The sequence below is a fragment of the Cinclus cinclus genome, chromosome 10, assembly GCF_963662255.1.
Source record: "Cinclus cinclus chromosome 10, bCinCin1.1, whole genome shotgun sequence".
In the NCBI taxonomy this organism is placed as follows: domain Eukaryota; kingdom Metazoa; phylum Chordata; class Aves; order Passeriformes; family Cinclidae; genus Cinclus; species Cinclus cinclus.
Window position 1 is genome coordinate 4,336,965 of NC_085055.1, and position 20,914 is coordinate 4,357,878.

The 20,914-nt window shown below is 47.0% G+C and overlaps 1 protein-coding gene across 1 annotated transcript; it reads right to left on the minus strand.

The window, feature by feature from the left end:
- Positions 1 to 1,735: 1,735 nt before the first annotated feature.
- SLC7A14 (solute carrier family 7 member 14) lies at positions 1,736 to 14,801 on the minus strand. The gene is made up of 7 exons (XM_062499091.1): positions 14,498 to 14,801; positions 9,335 to 9,571; positions 8,379 to 8,596; positions 6,356 to 6,502; positions 5,230 to 5,438; positions 3,831 to 4,708; positions 1,736 to 2,058 (listed from the first exon to the last, which is right to left on the minus strand). The coding sequence occupies exons 1-7, from the start codon at positions 14,799 to 14,801 to the stop codon at positions 1,736 to 1,738; spliced, it is 2,316 nt and encodes a 771-aa protein (XP_062355075.1).
- Between the last annotated feature and the right edge of the window lie 6,113 nt (positions 14,802 to 20,914).

Below are 20,914 nucleotides of genomic sequence, written 5' to 3' on the forward strand. Positions count from 1 at the left end.
CTGGAGGGAAACCTTTTCAGCCCCAGGCAGAACATCTCCATCAAGCGCTTTCATCCCAGGAGCAATAGAGAAGAGCACAGGTCCTGGCACCCTTTGCACACTCTACTTGCCCACAGAGGGTGCCAGCCAGGTGTTTCAGGAGCCTGAGCCTCATCCAGTGAACCAAAGCATTAATGGTTCTATATATCCACAAGGATATTTCCATATCGGAAATCCTGCCCCTGTTGATGTTAAATTGTCCCCTGGGATGCCAGCAGCAACCCATGGTACTGGGGGTTGGCCTGGGCTGTACTGGAGCCCCTTGGATGGATCCATCTGCAGCCTTCGGCAGCTGAGAGGAGGATGGGATTTGCTGTCTGATGGGTTTTGGTTACTGTTTATTCAAAAAGATGTTCACCACAGTGTTTTACACAAAGCATGATGGGCTCCACAACTGGACCTGCTGATAATCACTGACCAAACCCCGTCACTGCTGACTGACAGTTCTGTGGGGACACTGGCAGCAGGGAGTCTGGTGGCACTTCTGGGGGTCATGGCCATGTTCAGGGGGTTTAACATCCGCCTGCTGACCACCTCTGCCTGCGAGCCACCAGCTCTGTTTGGTTTCAGACCAAAATATGGACACTTACAGAATGAGCAGCATTTCAGTGTTTTTCATACAGCACCCCCCAAACCAAGGTCAAAACCAAAGAGTATTGTACAAGGTGCAGATGGCAGTAGGGACACAGATTTCAGCCTCCAAGTCCTCTCTATTTGCTACCCATGGCTCAGCCCCACCAAGATGTGGCTGACCCATTGATGCTGCTGTTTTGTGAGGGCATGGGTGGGTGTCTGGAGCACTGAGGGCAGAGTGAGCACTGGAAGGTGCCCAGCACAGTGAGGGAATGACAGCACAGTCATTTTTGTAACAGACACAAGGTGGTGGAAGCAGTGCCCAACCTCAGACCGGTGATGCTCAGAGGAATGTGTGTACATTTGTACAAAGAGGGTTGAGCCAAGAGTGGGTCACAGACTGCACTGTGACCAGGAATGGGATGAGGCTCCCAGCCATAGATTTAGGGTGTTGGGCCATGCCATGACTTAAAGGTCGGACTGAGACATGGAGTAATTTTGAATTATAATATCAGGGTTTGGGGATGGACGTGGGGGAAGCACTGCTGTGTGCAGCACGCCAGAACAGGCCATGGAAACACTGTGTGATGGAACCAACTATGCACCTTTGAGCTACTCCCAGGGAAGAGTGTGTCCATCTCCATTTTATACCTACCCACCTTGCTGTGCCTCTGACTCAACTATCACTTCTAGGTGGTTCAAAGGAAAAAAACACACATGCCAAGAAAGTCCCAAAAACTTTAGAGTGGCATCCCACCCTCTGTGGCCATTGGGTGGACATTCCCCAGGGACAATTTGACTTGTCCCCTCATGCGGCTCCTTCCACCACTCAACACCCTTCTGGTTTGGCACATCTCCCACTCCTCTGCCTCCACTGTGCAGCTGGTGCTGGGAGATCAGCCGGTGCTGGGGGATCAGCCAGCATTCACCAGAGTGAGACCCAAATGGTGGAGCTGGGGCGGGCCACGGGTGGTTTTAGTTCAGGGTCAACAGCAATCGCAGAGCGCATCCCAGAGGTGAGCAGGGTGGTGGTAGAGGACCCAGGGAGGATAGGGCAGGATGGGGGAGCCATGGGGACCCTTCCTCATCGCCTGGGTGGCGCAGTGCCCTGCTGCCTGTCCTGCTACTCGGGTGAGTAGTCCAACTCGTCGTTGGCAATCAGAGCATCTGACGGTGGTTTGTGCCGGCCTTTGCTTTTTGACCTGCTACTTGTCCGATGGCCTTCCTTGGCGCCTGCCATTTGCTGGTATGAGAAGCTCTTGTCCTCAGAAGGACCCCAAGCTGGGTAGCTCTCGCCCTCAGGGGCGAAGGAGAAACCATCATCCACGGAGAAGGGGTCGACGTCCACATCATAGCGCTGGTAGGTGCTCTGGTGCAGGGCCTCCTCCCGGGCGCTGATCTCCAGCGTGCTGTTCCACATCCCATAGCCAAAGTAGATGAGCAGACCTGGGATGGGCAAGAGAGAGTGTTGGGCCCTATTGAAAGTGGTTAACTTATTTTCTTCTACCTTCACTCAGAGTTAGGATTAAAACACGAAGGAGACGGATTTCTCGTTCGGATTTGGTTGCTTATTAAATCTTATCTAGAGTACAGAATTTTTTAGTACTTTTAGCTACAAAGCTAAAAGTGAGAAAATGGAGGTTAATCTAGCTAGTTACAAGGTGTTTTAAAGCCTAACTATCCGATTAAGAGCTAACATCTATATTATTTATAACCAATAACGAAACACCTGTGACCCACATTACGTTTTTCTAATCCAAACAAAAACTGCTACCTAAAATTATGAAGAAGAAAGAACAAGAAGGAAAAAAGAGACAATGCCCAAGAATGTCCATACCTATTACTGTATTCTAAAACCCCAAATTCAAAACTCTTCACCATGTGAAATTACACACTTCTATTCTAACTACTCACCCGTGATTCTAACTCCATCACTCAAATTTGGAAGCCTTCTCCAAGGCCCCAAGTCAAAAACAGTGTTTCTCTGGGGGTCAGTGTCAAAAACCACAGAAAGTTCAAAACTCCCAGGCTTCTGGGAGTTCTAACAGGACCCGAACTACCCACTTGTCCCACTAGCCCTACCTGATGCCATTTTCCTGCACAAATGCTTTCACTGGCAGCAGCTATATCCAGAGATCTGATTTCCAGTGGATCATGGAATTAACTTACCCCAGATATCTGCACAGAGAAATCCAGACTCCGTATGCTGTGGACAAGCCATAGGGGACTGATGTGAGGTTAAATCAGGATCACACATGTCTGCCAGAAAAACCAATGGGATGTCCCATCCCAAATAGCCATGGATGGGCTGCCGGAGCTCATCACACCTAATGCAGTGGTTTAATTGACTTGTTGCTATTGGTGGCAGCTCAAGAGGTATTAGTTGTGCCCACAGGGCAAAGCACTTAATTACAGCAGATTAAATTGATGCTTTGGAGTCATCTTTTCTTCCAGGTAGAAGGCCTTTCCCTGGATATGCATGTATTGCCTTCAAGGGCCAAAAAAGCACTAAGTATGTCTTCTCCAGCCCAAAAATTCATATGGCAGCTCCTGCCCAATTGCTCCGCTTGGAGGAACTATGAGAGCTGCTTTATTTCCCTTCAGTTTGTAGATTAAGTGGGTTAGAATGTAAAGCACTATGAATAGGCTGGGCTCTCGATTTTGTGTCAGAAACCTTAAATTTGGGGGGAAAAGGGTCCACAAGTCTGTGAGTCCTAAGATGTCCTGACGCTGAAGTTAAGAACCTGGGCTAAAAGGGGATACAGTCTACAGATCTGACTTTCCCAGGGCTTCTGGGATTGGGCAACTCTGGGCTTTGGAAAAGCAGTGCTGAAATACTGGTGTGGGCTGCTGAAGAGCTCAAGTGGGTGACATAGCAAGAAATCAGGCTTATTTCTATACAAAACCTGCCTGTGAGGCAATTTTCAGAGCCCACCTACTTTGCATCAAAAAAGCGATCAAAATAGTCACCTTTGCATGGAGCCATTCTCTTCCATGAAACTGATGTTTTCTGGAGGTGTAATTTTCCATTTAGCTGTGGTTCAGGGGCTGGATAAAATGAGATTTCTAAAAACTTCAGGATGGCAAGGGGCTGGTTAGAAGGACTTGGTGTGTCCCAGGCATCAGCCTGTGCACTTTAATTAGGGAAGCTGTTATTATCAACACCCTTCCAAAAGAGTGTCAGTGAAAAAGTTAAAATAAATGAACCTGGGACTCACCTACAAAACACCAGACAGCAAATCGGATCCATGTGACTGTGGAGAGCTTCAGCATGAGATAGATATTCACCAGCATGGCAAAGGCAGGGACAAAGGGCAGACACGGAGCCATGTAGGGTAGCTTCTTGGGGTTTTCTGGCTGCTGCAAGATCACAAACACCAGCACAGCGATGAGCAGGACCATCAGCACGACCAGGAGGACAGCCCACCAGCTCTTCTCAGAGATGTAGTCTGACCCAAAAATGATGAAGGAGCAGAAGATGAACATCAGGACAAAGAGCAGGAGCACACAGGTGGTAACTGTGTGGCCGGTGGCTGCTGTTGGGCGATCCATTTTACCCGGCAGCCCGAGGTGGATCCGCATCGTGTAGTACCGGGGGCCAATCAGCTTCTTCAGCTTGATGAGATAGATGTTCTCAGACTCATCTGCCTCTATCCCGGAGGTCATGTCGACGGTGCCATAGTTGGGGTGATTCACATTGTAGGCAGATTTATCAGATTTCCCAATTAGCATCTCGTTATCTCCTAGCGACGGCAGATTTTTTGCCCCGCACGTGTTGGTCGGTGGGCCGGAGAACTCCTCTCCTTCACTCCCAGGGGAGCAAGCTTCCTTCTCACAGTCAGCCAGGATGCCCTCTTTCTTCTTGGTGTGCTCCTCGGAGAGAAATTTGACGAAGCCATCGATGTCGCTCTCGGGCTGGTACCGGAGGAGCAGGACACAGACGGACACCAGCGTGTAGGCGAGCAGGGTACCAATGGACATCATTTCAATCAGATCCCTCAGGCTGACCAGCAAGGAGAGCAGAGCTGCCAGGAACCCAGACACGATACAAGCCACAACAGGTGTTTCCGTATAAGAACTGACATGGGACAAAAACCTGGAGCGCAGAACAGCCACAGAAAGTTAAAATCACAGAAGTTCCCTGTTGCAATAACCCTTCCCTGATTGCAGGGGACACTCGGGGATCCCTTCAGCTCTTGTTGCTTTTTTGAACTTTGATTTCAGGTGGGGACTGGCAACACTACTGAAGTTGAATCTGGAGTTAGATCTGGGTCTGGCCTGCTCTTCAGTGAGCACTTGAATACTTGCAAATAAGTACCCAGATTTTATCCCTGTAAACTCTTATCCTTTGCAGGTAGCTCTTGAATTAAACACTCATCCTCACGTAACCAGAATCTCTAGCACCAGCACCAAATGAGAAACTGTAGGGTAGGCTTTTCCTGATATTTTCCCCCCAGGATATTGCATTTGCTTGTGCCCTGTTCTGTACCCACCATGTCTGTGTGTGCTCCCTGCAGTGACAGCACTGTCGGGGTGTTAGAAGTCCCAAAACCCCAGCAAAATTCCCCCTCAGATCCCAAGAGGCCAAAAATAAACGTCAGCATGGGCATGACTGACCTGAAGAGCAACCCATCACCAGCCATGGCATAAATGACTCTGGGCATTGGGAAGAGGGAGCCCAGCAAGCTGACAGTGAGGCCGGCCACGGACCCGATGGCAACGATGAATTTGGCTGCATAGAAGCCATGGACTACAAACATTTCCATCAGTGGGGACTCGGTGTCAATGGCATCGTAGGGCACCATCAGTGTGAGGATCATGCTCACCTGGGCAAGGAGAGAGGAGCAGGACAGGGGTGTCAGCATCAGCACTGGGGGCTGCTGGGGATTCTCAGGGTGGAGGGGATATACAATGGTGGTTAGGTCTGTTTGCACTTTTCTGTAGTGTGGTTAATCCAGAAAACTTTGGGGTCTTAATATCTGCTACCCAAAGACAAGAAGGGGATGCTTGAACCTTGATTCCAGGGTAATGCAGGAGTCAAGAGGGACTGGTGAGACTGGTGAGGCTGGTGGAACTGGCAAGGTTAGTAACACTCACTTTGGCTGTATTCCTGTGTGAGAGATAATGCTGGGGTAGAACCCAAATCCTGATTACATTGCTTGGAGCAACACTCTGGCCCTATTTGAGCAGAATAATTTGTTTTCATGAGAAGCCCACTCCCATGCAGGAGAGATAGTAGGTGAGTTTCTTTGAAATGATCCGGACAGTGTTTTTTCTCCTTCATAACTATTTTTTTGCTCTTTTGCAAGGAAAATCTATGAGCACAGGCATGCTTTTCTTGGGGTGCAGAGCAGTGCAATCTTACACAGCCATCCCTGCCTATACTTCCCCTCACTTGTATCCTCTCCCATATCTCCAGCAGAGGCAGTGCTGCTTTTCCCAGAAACACTGAGAAAGGATGCTGCATGCTGCTATTGCATTCTCCTTCTTCTTTGCTTCTCTCCTGGTTGAAAAAAATAGGTGTGGATGGGGATGAGAAAAAACTGCCTGCCACCACATGCCTGCAGCTGGCAGAGGGGTCTTCTCAGGTGACAGGAGCCTGGGGACAGATGGAGAGGAGCCTTGGCAGGCACTGTGCAGGTGCCCAGAAGGGACTCACATGGTACATATATATATATATATATATATATATATGGATACATACATATTTATCTACATTCACACCTGTATAGGGACTACTTACAGACACATAAGCTGTCAGACATGTGACAAGCGAGGCTGTGATGGCGTAGGGGATGGAGGTGTTGGGATTCTTCGCCTCTTCTCCCGTGGTAGCAATGATGTCAAAGCCAATGAAGGCATAGAAACAGGTCGCAGCCCCCTTGAGCACCTGTGGGGAGGATCAAACATCTGGGTGCCAGGAGGGAGGCTGGCACCCAACCAAGGAGAGGGAGCTGAGCAAAAATGAAGCAGCCCTGTTGTGCCTTGTCTGAGCTAAAGGGTGAGTAACCACCGGTCAGGGGGTGTACATGTAGCTCTGGGGACTGACCCTGGGAGCACCCCTAAACCACCAATCTGATATGGGGAAAAGATTTCAACATGTGACCTGAGTCATTAGAGGCATCAACCTACAAACCTGCTCCCGCGCAGTGCCTGAATCCGCTGGGAGATCCTGCCAGCGACAGAGGAGACAATCAACAAATTTCAGGTTTGCTTTCACAATCCTCCATCCCAAATCCGTTTTTATTAGTAGGGATCTGGAACATGTTTACACGTTCTGCCTTAGCAAGATGTCTCATGTGGCAGCAAGACCCGCTTGCAGAGGAAGCAGGAGAGAGCAGCCGCTGTCAGATGTGAGCCGCTTCCCAAACAACCTCTGTTTTGCTTGGAAGCTGCAGACAGGTTAGGAGCACACATCAGAGTGCTTGGATGAGGAATTATTTGTACTGTTTAGTTATTTTTTTTAAATGTGGTTTTTTAAAATATACAGTATTAATGAGGACATTTATAGGAAAGGAATGCTGGAGCAGAGCAAAGACTGCCTGGCTGTCAGTGAGCTGATCTTGAGCTGTGAAACCCTTGCATTTTCCTGGGTACCACCTGTCCATCACACCTCTGTCATCTCTGAGCACAGTAAAACTCACCTCTTTCAGGGACTGTCTGTAATTATTCTTTTAAAGTATGCCCTTCACTCCTGGGGATCTCACACTTGTGCTTGGTGGTGGATTTACTTTTACAGACAACTTGTGAGACAACAAAAAGGATGAGATCACTCTACTGAGTTTTTTGTGTTTTGGGTATGCATCTATCTTTTAACACAACTTTTTTTGTGTGTGTATGCCAAGAGATATTTAGTGCATTGAATTGGAGCAAAGCAGATATTTTCTGTTTTCTCTTTTTCACTCCTATTGTATGGTATAACAATCCAAGCACAACCCAAAGCACAAACCTCTTTTCTCAAGTGAGCCTCAGTGCTTTTCTCCTCACTGTTGCTCTCTGGCAAAGAGGCATTGATTTACTGGAGGAAGGTGCAGGGACTCTATGGCAGTTTGGGACATTTTCAATAATCAAGATCCTTGGTTTACTTTACTTTCTTGCTTATTTTTCTGCACAAAACCCCAATGGAGTTGAGCAGTGTAAATCTGAGAAATTATCTTGGACATAGGCCAGCTTAGATATTTTCAGTCTCTGTTAATCTTTGGATAAAAACCAGTGCAAGCAAGCTAAAAAAGCCAAATATGTCCAAATTCTCAGTAAGCTTTGAGGGAACATCCATAAAATAAGTACTGGCAGGTGGCATTATGAAATGCTCAAAACAAATGCTTGAGAACATTGTTGTTGAAAACCCGCCAACAAAAGTACCTCCCCGCTCCGCAGAGGCTGAGCCAGCTCTCCGGAGCACCCAGTCTCAGATAGCCACAGCATTTTGCTCCATTGCCTGGCAATTAGTGGCATTTCCTTGGGGACACTTCCATGTGGAGTTTGGCTTTGCAGAAGGATGTTTTGGAAAAGTTCTGGGTGTATGCTAAGAGGAATTAGTAGATAAGGGCAAAGCATTACCCTACTCTTTGGGTTTGGTGGAAAGAGCAGCTCTGGATCCAAGCCTGCACTCCTGGGATTTGGAGGTGCCTGGCCAAAGCATAGGTTGATTTAGCAGGGCTGGGATCTGGAGGGTGCAACAGAATTGGGATGTATATACCATGAGCAAAGCTGAATGTGTGGCAGCACTTAGGTGCTGTGTGTCCCTCTGTGCTCCCAGGACTTACCCCTGGCCATCCGAATGGTAAGAATTGCCCTTCAGCCCAGTTGTCACTTTTGATGTAGAACAGACCAGCAATCATGATGAAGATCCAAACTGCCAAGTTAATGACATTGAGCACGTTGTTCAATCCCACCGAGTTCTTCACCCCCATGGCCACAATGATGGTGACAACAACAGCAATGACCAGAGCAAGAAGGTCAGGGTACGACTCCTCTCCTTTCCCTAGGTGAGAGAAAAGAGTTGTGTTACTCTCCATCCACAGAATATCCAGGAATCCTGTAGGGGAGTTTTAAACACTTTTCAGACCTTGAAGTTTTGGTCTCATTGCAAAAGTGGTCTCCAGAGGCTCATGCCTCCACTAGCAAAGTTGTTTAATTAAGGTGATAAATCTTGATGTCTCAAGACACCGTTCGAATTTTTGGGAGAGCAGCAAACCAATGACTGTGTCCCAATTTGCATAACATGTATCTGCCAAGTACTCATTAAAAATCAATCAGCCATGAAGTTTTCATGACATAGGGACAGGACAGCTGGCTGGTTTGTTTACTGGTGGGATTCATGTTGCTGGAACTGCTGGTCATAGAGGACCACCACAGCCCCCAGTCCCCAGACGTACAGCAGACACCAGCTTGTGCTCTCTAACAAAATTCTGTGTGTGTCCAAGAGGACCAAGCAGAGTGTTTGCACTGGGTGAAGTGTTTCTGCGCCACCCTTACCCTTTGATATTCAACTATTTCTGTGCATGTATTCTAAATGCCAGCTGATCCCAAAGGTGTTCAAAGTATCACATATCCCATCCCCTCCAATCCTGCCTCTGCGCCAGGCTGCTGAGGCAAAGTACCAGAGCCAGACAGACAGTAAATAATGAATGAAGCCTAATATCCATGTCTGACTTCTGACGAGCTTCCAGTTACTTTTCAGGCCCTAATTAACGGAGCCATCTCAGCACCCAGGACACACCCAGGCCGTTCAGCGTGCCAACGCTGTTGATCATCCAGCGGCTGATGGTGTGGTTGGCCAGCGAGTCGAACATGCTGCTGAGGGCGCTGGCACCCGCGGCCGTCCCGATCAGGTACTCCAGGATGAGGTTCCAGCCAATGAAGAACGCCACGAACTCCCCCACGGTCACATAGCTGTAGGTGTAGGCAGAGCCCGTGGTCTTGGGGACCCGGACGCCAAACTCAGCGTAGCAAACACCTGTTCAGAAAAACGGGGAGTGGCATAAGGAAAACGCGGTTGGGAAATGGAAAAAGTAAAACTGACTTGGTGCCACGTTCCTGGAGGTGCTAGGAGGTGTCAGGACTGCAGTCAACCTCAGGGACACAGAGACATTGCACGGCAACCCTCCTTCCCCAGTTTCTTGGCTTAAAAACTGGAAACATTTCCACTAAAATCAAGTTATGATGGGTTTTTCTTTTTGAGAAGATGCAGTTCAAAGCAGCCCAGCATTTACATGGGGTCCTGCACCAGTGCTGCACAGCCTCATCCCAGAGGAAGATGCCACAGGAGGGCTTAGAGAAGGCTACTCCCTCTCCCTGCCCCAAACTTCCAATCCCCAAACACTCATCCTGCATTATTGCTCTGCAGATCCAGGCATGGCCACGGTAATGATCATCCCTGCTCTTGTTCATACCCAGGCAAGAGGAGTTTGAAAACATCTTACATAGAGAACATAACTTATTTTAATACTCAAAACTCATTATATGTAAGTCTCCTAAAGAATATTTGTGAAACTAATTGTGCAGAAGAAGAAAAGAAAAGCAAAAAGAAGTATTTAACTATAAACATTTGGGAGGGCAATTCATCACACTTTAATACTTTCTGAACTCCTTGTGTGCTTTCTATGTCCAGATAATTTTTAATAAAAACCTGACCCTGACACGTTGATGTATTAAAACAACCATTAGTTTTTTAAAAAACTTAATGGATGTATTTTGTCTCAAATTCCCCAAATATTATTCAGGACAAGTGCTGGAAGGGTCCTGCATGTTTAACATTGATTAAGCCCCTGGCCCAAAGAGCCTGGTAAAGTTCATATGTGTGAATTGGTTAAAGCTGTTACTACCATTGAGTAAACACGTAGTAATTATTGAGCTCTCTATCAACTGATATTCTCTATTTGGAAGATAATAATTGCTTAAAATTTTCAATCAGTTTAGTACAGAGAGGGGAATGAATAATTTATAAAAATGTTATGAGGTGGCTGCTCCTGCTTTAAGTGCCATTTTTACACTGTACAAACACAGAGTTGTTGAATCTCTTAAGCTGAATTTGGTGGTGTTTCTTTTCTTGCTTTTGGAGGATTTTTATATTCCGTTCACTGCTTAACTTGAATGTGGGTTGCTTTGCAATGGAACTCTTCAAAATTTGATTTCTGTAAAGCAGTCCAACAGAAGCCACAAGACGTTTTCATCATCCATCCAGCCCTACCAACAGTTATTATTCAAAGCTGATGAAAAATGCATGCACTCGGCAAAGGTACGGTGTTCACAGATAACTACAGGCCTGAATGATTCATGAAACTGGTGCTCTGATGGAGACAAGCATCTAGTTTCTCTCTCTGATGGCCTTAAATATATATATATATATATATACACACACATATACACTCTTTCTTGTAGGCAGCTTTCATTTTAGGCAATGACAAGATAATGATTGAAGAGGATGGTTATCAATAAACAATGATAATGCCAAAGCAAAGAAATGAATATGTATAAAATATTGGAGTTTTTGATTATTCCACCAGGATCCCAAAATAGAAGAGTAGTTTTTCACTATGTACAGCAATAGGTTGAGAGTATCAGCATTAAGTGTCAGCATGTATTACACACACACACACACACACACACACACGTATATATAATATATACTAATGTCTGCTGTATTATTACTATTATTATTTGTTGTTGTTGTTGTTATTATTATTATTAATAGCAATATTATTATTTACAATATAACTGCACAATAAACCTGTATCACTCAGTTACTCCTTGGCAGCTCAAGCTATTTAGCACCTTGCTCCCCTGAATCCAGAGGGATGCAGCTCTCCCAGTGTTCCTGCACAGACAGCCCAGCTCTGGGACTGCAGAGAGAGGCTGGGTACATCCTCCCTGTTACAACAGTTTAATCAGGAGACAGATTTCTATTCCTCCCCCCAGTCAAGAGTGTTTGCAATTTCTGAAGAAAACAAGACAACACAGTGTTTTTTTGAAAGGGCAAGCATTCTACAGAGGACAATTTCTTTTCCTCGAATATCTGCTACACTTGTGCTGTTGGTGTGACAGTCATTAAACTGATGTAATTATACAGTTATTGACATTGTTCAGCAGGACATAAACACAGCTGAGTGGTCTTGGTCCTTCCAAGATCCCATTCACAGGACAGCCACTGGGAAGCACCACTGGTGGCCTGAGGAACTGGTGCTTTTAGTGTGCTGCCATGGTGGTGGCTGTGATGTGGATGCTGACCCTGCCACTGATACTCAGCACAAGGCTACACAGGAACCATGAGACATGTCACAGGGCACTGGCATGATGACAGTGATGTTTCAGGTGAAAAAATGGCTTCTGAGAGGGGCCTTTCAACTACTCTGGAGGTAACTCCAAATAATTCATGCTACCATACAAGAAATCCAGAGGGACCAACCAAGAGCAGCCAGCTTATTGAGGAAGGCATATTATTTTCATCAAGCCACTGAGTCTGTCCATTGCATTTCATGATCACCATGTGCTGATATATAAAAGGCAGCTCCATAAAGAAAGTTCCCACAGAGCAAGGACTCCCACCTCTCCAGCTCCACCCAGGCAGCTGCAGGTGCAGCCCCTCAGCCTAGCCCTCATCCTGTAACCAGGCAGAACCTGAAGCATGTCCTCAGCTCCCTCCTGTCCCTGTACCAGTATCAGGTAAGAGTGTGACACTGCTGCAAACCTCAAAAAAGGTTATTGCTTTAGGAGAGAAGATCACTAAAGGGATAAGAAGTGGCTGGTGGAAAAGGCTGTGGAGGGAGGAATTGGGGTGGGTGAGATGCAAACTGCTGATTTTTGCTAAGAAAGTGTTTTGGATAAACAGGGGTAAAAGTGGGGAATTCTGGCAGTCACAGGTGATGGCAGGAGCCTGTAATGCACTGGAGGCTTTGCAGAGGGAAGCTGGGCAAGCATTTCTACTTGAGAGATGAATGAAAGGCCTCCTAGTGACAAAAAAAAAAAAAGTGGTTGATTTAATCTATCAGTTTAATCAATTACAGTGTGTTTGTAAGTACCCTGATGGATTATGTGTTGCTTAAAATTATGGAAGGCATAAGTGTAGTTTGTTGAGTAGATGAAATTGGAAAAGTCCCTTTCTGAAACCAGGCTTAATAGTATAAAGAGGCTTCCAAAAGGCAGGGCTTTCCTATGGCTGTCTCACAGGTTGTTTGGTTTTCTTTTAAATCTAAGACCCTTCTGGGGTCAGTTTTGCAAGCAGTGGGGTTTGGCTTAGCGATCTGTGATGGACAAAGCAAAAGTTCCTTAAAATCCATTCATGCACACTGCCCAAACTCAGTGCCTGGCACACTAGGCATGACCACGATGGGAGAGCTGAAATCACATCCCCAAGGAGTCCAGCCCATCCAGCTCCTGAATTCTTACTTGGCTTTACTTGCCAAAAAAGTGTTGCTGTTACAAACAAGAGCAGCGTTAATGATGAAGCGAGGAAGCAGCCAAGGAGACTATCAAAACACTGCATCCCTCACCAAACACTTTCCCAGGGCTATAAAAGCAAGGGGAGATGAAAGCGGAGCAGGCTCCTGTGGGCGAAGGCGGGAGGAGCTCCTGCTGTGGGGCAAGGCTCATGTCTGGGGTGAAAAAACCCCTTTTGGAGGACAGTGTGTTTTTGTTAGCACAGACCCACCCAAACTCCATTTGCTCTTGGTTTGCATCATGGCCAACAAAACCTTTGCAGAGGAGAGAAAGCAGGCAGTGGGAAAGGAGAGACACAGATGCTATCTACTGCCTTGGATAAAAATCAGGCATTTTGGTTAATTTCTTGCGCTGGAAACTCAGATAAGCATTGGATTTCATTGCAAGCTCTTGGCTCCTGTTGTGGGCTTTGGAGAGACCCTGAGGCTCATCCCTGGGCTGTTCCAGGGCTGTGCCTCTGGGCTGCAGGGACATCCAGGATTCAAACTCTCACTCGTTTTGGTGGGCTCTCCATGCAGCAGCACTGCAAACTCCAGGAAAAGACCATGATGTGCTTCCACCTCTATATGTCAAAAATCCAGAGTTTTGAAAAGCTGATCTGGGTCACTTTGCTGTGTTGGCTTTTCCTGTCTTCTATCAAAGCCCTTTGCCATTTGCTCAGGTTTCCTTATCCAACCCACAGACAAAAGCTGGATGCCAGACTGACACAGCATGCAATGTCCTCTGAGCAGAGAGAGCAGGAACATCACATCATCATGTTAGCATTGATCTGGAAAGGACAAATGCCAGCAGTACTGGCTTCATGTAGAAACTGCAGCTCGAGCCATATGCTCAGCTGGGTTCCTATGGAGGAGATAGAATTCACTGTGTTTTCAGTAAAATACATAATTTCTCTTTCCCTGAGCATTTGTTTTTGCTGCTTTTTTTATTCTTTGGAAATTCAAAGATTGACCCTGCATGAAGGGGAGCCAATGAAATCAACTCCAGAACTAATTGAGGAATTTTTTAACTGTTAACCATGTCAACAAAAGAAGCCTGGCTCTGGTACTGCCCAAGCCACTGACATCCTTCCTGTTGGAACTGAGCTTCCCACAGGCTCTCACTCCAGTGCTGTGGCTTGGCCATGCTCTCAGCCTGGGACACACTCTGCAAAACTCTCAAATGTCTCAAAAATATTGCCCACAGGCTCCATCCTTGTAGAAGCCGTTGGCAGCTCATCAGGATAATTGTGCTTGCCCTGCTGGCTCCCAGTACAAGGTTTGGTCAGACATTTGGGCAATGAGGGACAGTGCCACCCCATGAGCTGTGTGGGACCTGTAGGAAATGGTTTTTAGTTGGTGGGGAAGGTGCTACCTCCTTGTAGTTTGTAGTGCTGAGCAGGTGTCCACCCATGAACGGAGAGGATGCAGGACATGGCACATCACTCAAAACCCCACACAAAACTCACCTGACAAGATGGATGCGACGGCAGCGATGATGAAGGACACGATGACCCCGGGCCCCGCCATCTCCTTGGCCACCAGGCCCGACACCACGTACATGCCGGTGCCCACACAGCTCCCAACACCCAGGGAGATGAGGTCAAGCGTGGTGAGGACCTTGGCCAGCCGGGCTCCCTGGGTGGCCGCAGCCCCGGTGCCCTCCAGCATGGACTCCACGGGCTTGGTGCGCAGCACACGGGTGCGCAGGGCATGGCCCGCGGCCCCCCAGGGCACCCGCCGCGGGTCCAGCCGGGAGAAGAAACTACTCATGGTGCTGGGCTGGGCAAAGGTGGGTCACAGACAGTGTCAGCAGCACCCACTCAAGGCTGTGGCTGTGTCTCCATCCGGCACTTGCAGCCCTGCAAGAGAGAGGAACAGAGTTTTTGACTGAAAGAGCAAAGAAAGAAGGAAGAATCAAAAGGGTCCCCTAAGCTGGTTTCTGATGGGCTCTGGTGCTGGCAGAGCTTTGCTTTAACCAATGCTTCTGCTGTGGAGAAATCTCCCTTCCCCACCCTTGGTTGTTTTGTACAGTAGTGATGCACTGCCCTCCTTCGTGTTCACATGGGTTCATTCATTACTACAGCACTGCAAACAGCAGGAACCTGATTTCCTCATGAAATCATTCATTTCCTGAAAATTCTCATTACGTGGCTTAATTGCTACCAGAAGTGATGGCCACATGTAACTGAGGAGCTGGTGGCCACTGGGGCACACTGGGCGCTGGTGAGGACAGAGTGTGTCTCCAAGCCTGGCAGCACTGCAGTTCCAGCAGCAAGGATGCTCCTGGTGGCACCGTGTGTCAGCCCACGAGCACCACGGCAGACTGTGCAGGGACATTCTGTGGGACACCTTCCCTGGAGACAGGCTGAGAGAGTGGGGGCCGTCCAGGCTGGAGACAAGAAGGCTCCAGGGAGACTCAAGAGTCCCTTCCAGTACCTAAAGGGAGCTCCAAGAGAGTCGGAGAAGAATTTGGGCAAGGACATGGAGTCAATGAAATGGAGAATATTTGGACTAGACAGGAGGAATAAATTCTTCCCTGTGAGGAGGGTGATGCCCTGGCACAGGGTGCCCAGAGAAGTTGTGGATGCCCCATCCCTGGAAGTGTTCGAGGCCACATTGTATGTGGCTTGGAGCAGCCCAGTCTGATGGGTGCAACCTTGCACATGGCTGGAATGAGGATCTTGAATAGAATGAGGAATGGAATGGAATCTGGAATGAGGCCCTTCCAACTCCAACCTGTGGTTCTGTGACCATTCTGCTCTACCTGTACTGCAATAAAAGTGGGGTCTGGGACTGTAGCTTTGCTCTTTTATCCAGCACGTTGAGACCAACGCCCGCCTGTGCCAGGCTGGAGCTGTCTCTGGGGCTGGATCACCACAATCTGGTCCTTACAAGGACAGGTGATTTATTTTGGGGATTTTTTTTTTTGGTGCTACGTAAGTTCACTCTTGCTGCTCTCAGGATGTTTGTGGGTTTTGAGTGGTACCATCATCCTGATGAAACCTGAGGGGGAAAGTTTTAAAAGGTGATGCTAAAAGGTTCCCATGAATCATAAAGTTAAAAAGAGTTCTTGGTGTGGTTTCTTCACTTTTTTCTTGTAATTATTCAAATATTGTGTAAGGAATACTTTTTTAATTTGAAAGATGTGTTTTTGCTGGTTTAACTGCAATATCTTTTGGGGTCTGGCTTCCCTGTAGTTAAGGAAAACTGTGAAAGAAGCTTGGCAGGAACAGTGTGGGCTCCACTGGCCACTGGAGAGTGAGTGATCAACAGCATGGCCAGCTACAGCCATTTTTAATCCTTTTAAATTATCTTGCCTGAACCCAGCTGCTCTAAGTTTCAGAAATCATGGCTTTATCTTGGTTTTCTCTTTTCTGTGCTTTTTTCATCTCCAGTCATATTTTCAAGAACAATTCAGCAACTGCCATCCCCCCCTCCCTTCCTCCCTACTTTTTTGCTGTTCTTCAGCAAACCATGTAGTTCTTGTAGTACCAGCAGCAGTGACTTCCAAGTGACACGTGATGACTTTTTGACTTTGAGCAATCCAAGAAAAATTTACAAGCTGCAAACTTGTCCTAAACAAGCCAACAGGAAAAAATAGGTTTTTTAATATGATATTTTGCCTGGCAGCTCCTTTCCTGTCTATACAGAAATATTCTTTTATTTTAATTGCCTTGAAGACAAAACAATTTTTTTTTTCCATTTTTTGCATCCCAAACAAATTGTGTTGTGTCCACAAGGCAGCCGTGTGTTGCTGAAGTTTATTAAATGAAACACAACATTCATTTCATGTTTTGGTTGATCACTGTTCAAATTGTGCTGATTTTTTACCTCAAGCAACCACAGGCTGAAAGGCTGCATGTTCTAGCTAGGAATAATAATGAGAAATTATTACTTCTCCTGAGAAAGTGTAGTTCTTTGGGTTAAGAATAAAACCTGGATTTGGCTTTTGGGTTGCACAAGGAGTCAGCTGGCTGTGGGATGGGCTGGCTCACAGGTGAGGTTTTACCTTCTGGTTTAAAGGAAGGTTTGTGTTGGAAAAGGGCAGCTGAGCCAGTGCTCAGTGGGTCTGCACCAGACAGGGTGAAGCAGTCCTCACAGAACCATGGAATTGTTCACCTTTGGAAAGACCTCTGAGATTATCGAGTCCCACCATGAACCCACACTCCCAGGCGCCTAATCTTTGCATCTGTTAAATCCCCCCAAGGGTGGGACTCCACCAATTTCCTGGGCAGCATGTTCCAGTGCTTGACATCCCTTTCCATGAAAGGGAGATTTTTCATAATATCCAGTCTAAACCTCCCCTAGCATAACCTGAGGCCATTTCCTCTTGTCCTGTCACTTGTTACATGGGAGAAGAGACTGACTCTCACCTGGTTCCAACATCCTTTTGGTTGTAGAGATTAAAAAGGTCCCCTCTGAACCTCTTTTCTCCTCAGGGCAATGTGCTCCTGTCCTGGCACCTCCACTCTGGCTCTGCTTTGGCAGGAATGTCTTTTAGCCAGGTGGAAAACAACAACTCTAAGAAAAAACACCCAAAATTCATCCTTCTTTTATCGAAAGCATGGCACCTCTGGAGTGTGGGTTGGAAAGTAGGTCTTTCTGTGCTTCCCACTTCCTACCCTTTGTTTTCTTATTTTCCTTGAAAAAAATGTGGAAATTTCCTTGTGGCTTCTTTTAGTTGAGTTTGAACAACTTGGATTGCTATGCTAGGGTTTGCACTAAATTGACTTAAACTAGTCAAGAATTTGGGTCTTCAGAAGAGGTAGGATGGTGTGGGATGATGGCACCAAAGCTTCAGGCTGGTCCTTGTTGCCATCACCAGCTCACACTCTGGCATGGGAAGACCTGGCCTGTGTTTTAAGGGGGATGGGGACCCCAGTTTTTCATCATAGGGTCTCTGATGAAGGCTTTGGGAAGGGTGACATATGCTCCTTACCAGAGCATTAATTTTTCCACACTGGAAAAATTAGTGTATTCCTCAAACTGAAGAGACATGACTGATTTGGACAGCCCAGTTCACTCTCAAGCCACATCATGGTGGCTTGGAATTAATACAAATTACTTTCTCACCAGCAAACCCTAAGGGAAGTTACGGCAGTCTTGTCCTGGAAAAATCTTAGCTGCTAAAATTATGAAAAAAGCCCTTAAATATTTTAAATGGTTTAAATTTAAAGCAGGAACTGTCTGATGGATCAGTGATGCACCCAGATTTAGGCTGCTGAGCTGCTCCTGCTGCCTGGGGCTGGGCTGTGACCAGGTCCTCCTGCATGGCAGCCCAACAGGTCCCTGCAATTCATGGGGTTTAGTCTTCTCCTATAAGTCATCAAGGAAAAAAACAACCCTTTCAAAACCTCTGAAATAAAGTAACTCTATAATTGCTGCTATACTCAATTAAAGCAGTCATTCAGAACTATTCCGGACATTTAAGTGAGACCAGCATATTGCTGCTTTGCAGCTTGGAAAACATCCTTTCAGTCCATTTGAAACCATGACTAAACATGTCATGGATGGCAACCACCTCCATGGGGCTCAGGCAGCTCACTTCTGCTCTCCTCTACTAACCCTGCCTGTATAGAAGCAGACAGTGAGAAACAAAAGGAATTTTTACTTGTTTTGTTTTAATCTTCTCACCATAAACCCAGGAAGGTGAAGGGAATTGTGGCTCAGTGGGGACAAGCTCTAACTGGATTTTGGAGCTGCTCAACTCTCCACCATCAGGCTGCTGGGGTTGGTTTTCCTCACTGGCTGGCACTTGCTGCTGCCACCATGTGCTTGTCAGCACCACTGTTTGTACCAAAACACTCCTCTTCATCAGGGTAAATTGACTAAAACTGCAATCAAGCCAGAAGGAGAGGCATAGGTGTTTGAAGGCATGGATCTTCCTTAGTGTCTGGGTTGATGCTGAATTATTCCTCATGTAAAACTCATTCTGCTGGGGAGATGCAGCACAGTGCCCCCCCCCCCCCATCCCCCACCAGCATCTCCCATCCTCACCACCCCCCATAGCTCTAGCTTATCCAGAAAATTGTCCCCAAACCACACCTGTGCTTTGAGATGGCTTTTGATTTTTCTGTTAATGACTCTCCTCTGTCCAAAAGTCTGTAGGGGTATCCATGAGCAAAGTCTCTATTAAAATCTGCTAGGATACAACAAGGAACAGAGTATCGATGGTGGTAAATGGAACAAAGAGAGCTCCTGTTGTTGTATTGATGGAAAACCAGGCAGGGGCACTCATTAAGAAAAGGTTGGGTTTTCCCTGGCTTTCCACGGCTCACAGAGTAATTACTGCAGAGGAAAGATTGCTGCTGCCTCCAGCAGCTGGATCAGCATGCATCTGGCCCTGGCACGCTGGACACCAATGCCTGGTTTGCTGCAGGGGTTTTTAGGAGGAAAGTCCCTTTCTCCTTGCCCAGGGGAGCTGTGCTTTAGAAATCTGGGATTGAAGCCGGTTCCTATCAACCCTCAAGGCAGTGCCTGCTGTGGATCCCAGGAATTCTGGTGTTTATCGTGCAGGAACATCAGCCCTCAGACCCGCTCCAGTAGGGACCCTGTGCCGAGCATCACCCCTGGACAAACAGAGCCCCGAAGGCTCAAAGGGATGCTGGAGGTAGCTCAAGATGATGGAAAAGACAGCTCCAGGCAGCAAACCCCGCTGCAATCCCAGAAAAAAAAAAAAAAAAAAAAAAAAAAAAAACGAGAGAAAGAGAAACAAACGTGTTAGGCTGAGCTCACTGATAACCCGTCCCTGTTGCCTGTAACTGTGAGCTCGGTGTCGGGGAGGCGGGTTAGCCTGGAGAGCACCGGGGCTGGATTTCATTCCGGCTCCTCCAGCGGGAAGGAGAGGTTGACGTCAGGCGGGCGATGCGGGAGCCGGGCAGCAGCTCCGAGCGCAGGGACGCCTTCTGCCGGGGCTGCTCGCCTCCGAAATGTTTTCATTACCAGTGCGATTTGATTTGGAGCTTTATGTGCTTGTTTTTACAGTGCTGGTCCCCAGCTGGGCTGCCACTGTAAAAGGTGGCTCTGTCTCCACCATCAGCCCTCCTTAAGGAGATTTTAAAGCCAGGCACAGAGCCGAGAGCGAGGGCTGGTCTCTGCCGATCCCGGCGCCGCTCACGTGGGTCCAGCTTCAGCAATCTGGCCTTGTGCCTTTGCTGGTAATTTTAGGCTTTTCTTATTTTTAATCTTTCCATTTTTACCTCTGCTTGAGCAGTTCAAGTGGAGCTGTGGTTAGTTTAAACTACAGTAGTCGCTAAATTAAACCACTGATAACACTGCAGGTTTGAGACCAACTTTCTCTGTGCATCAACTGAGAAAATGGGATATTTTCTGTGTGTCTTCATGGCAAAATGGAAGTGGAGAGGTTGAACGGCACTTTTCTATGGTACTTCCAACAGCGTTACTCTGAACGCTTTGTCGGTGTTAGCACTGCTCTAAGATGACTAAACATCATTATCTTCTTTTGACAAACAAGCAAAATAAAAGAGCAAATGTTTAATTTGACCAAGGACGTAAGGCAAGGGTGCCAAGCACCCAGAGGCAGTTCCCAAGAATTCCTAAACTTTGTATTCTAATCTATAGTGCAAGTATTAGAAGAGCATAAATGTATAATCCAGTGATATAATTAGCATGTACATAGAGATAACCTTTCCTCCTCTTTCCAGCCTTCGGGGGTTATACAGTGTGATGGTTTAGCTGCTGTCCTTGCTGGGGAAAGACTGGACTGCCTGGATAATCAGGAGAAAGGCAGAGGGAAGGATGGGAGTGATGTTACAGCTTCTTTGTGTCCTGCAGCTGGTGTTTCCCTTTTCCTGAGTAAATAGCAAATCAATATTTGAGCACTGATCTGTGCCCATGCAGGTGAGCAATGAGAAGGTTTTGGT

Excerpts from the sequence above, each read along its gene's own strand:
- SLC7A14 (XM_062499091.1), bottom strand. The coding sequence starts at position 14,801 with ATGAGTAGTTTCTTCTCCCGGCTGGACCCGCGGCGGGTGCCCTGGGGG. Across the intron at positions 6,503-8,378 it reads TACCATTCGGATGGCCAGGG|GTGCTCAAGGGGGCTGCGAC; the intron begins GTAAGTCCTGGG and ends TCCTCCCCACAG. Across the intron at positions 2,059-3,830 it reads TGCTGTCTGGTGTTTTGTAG|GTCTGCTCATCTACTTTGGC; the intron begins GTGAGTCCCAGG and ends TGCCCATCCCAG.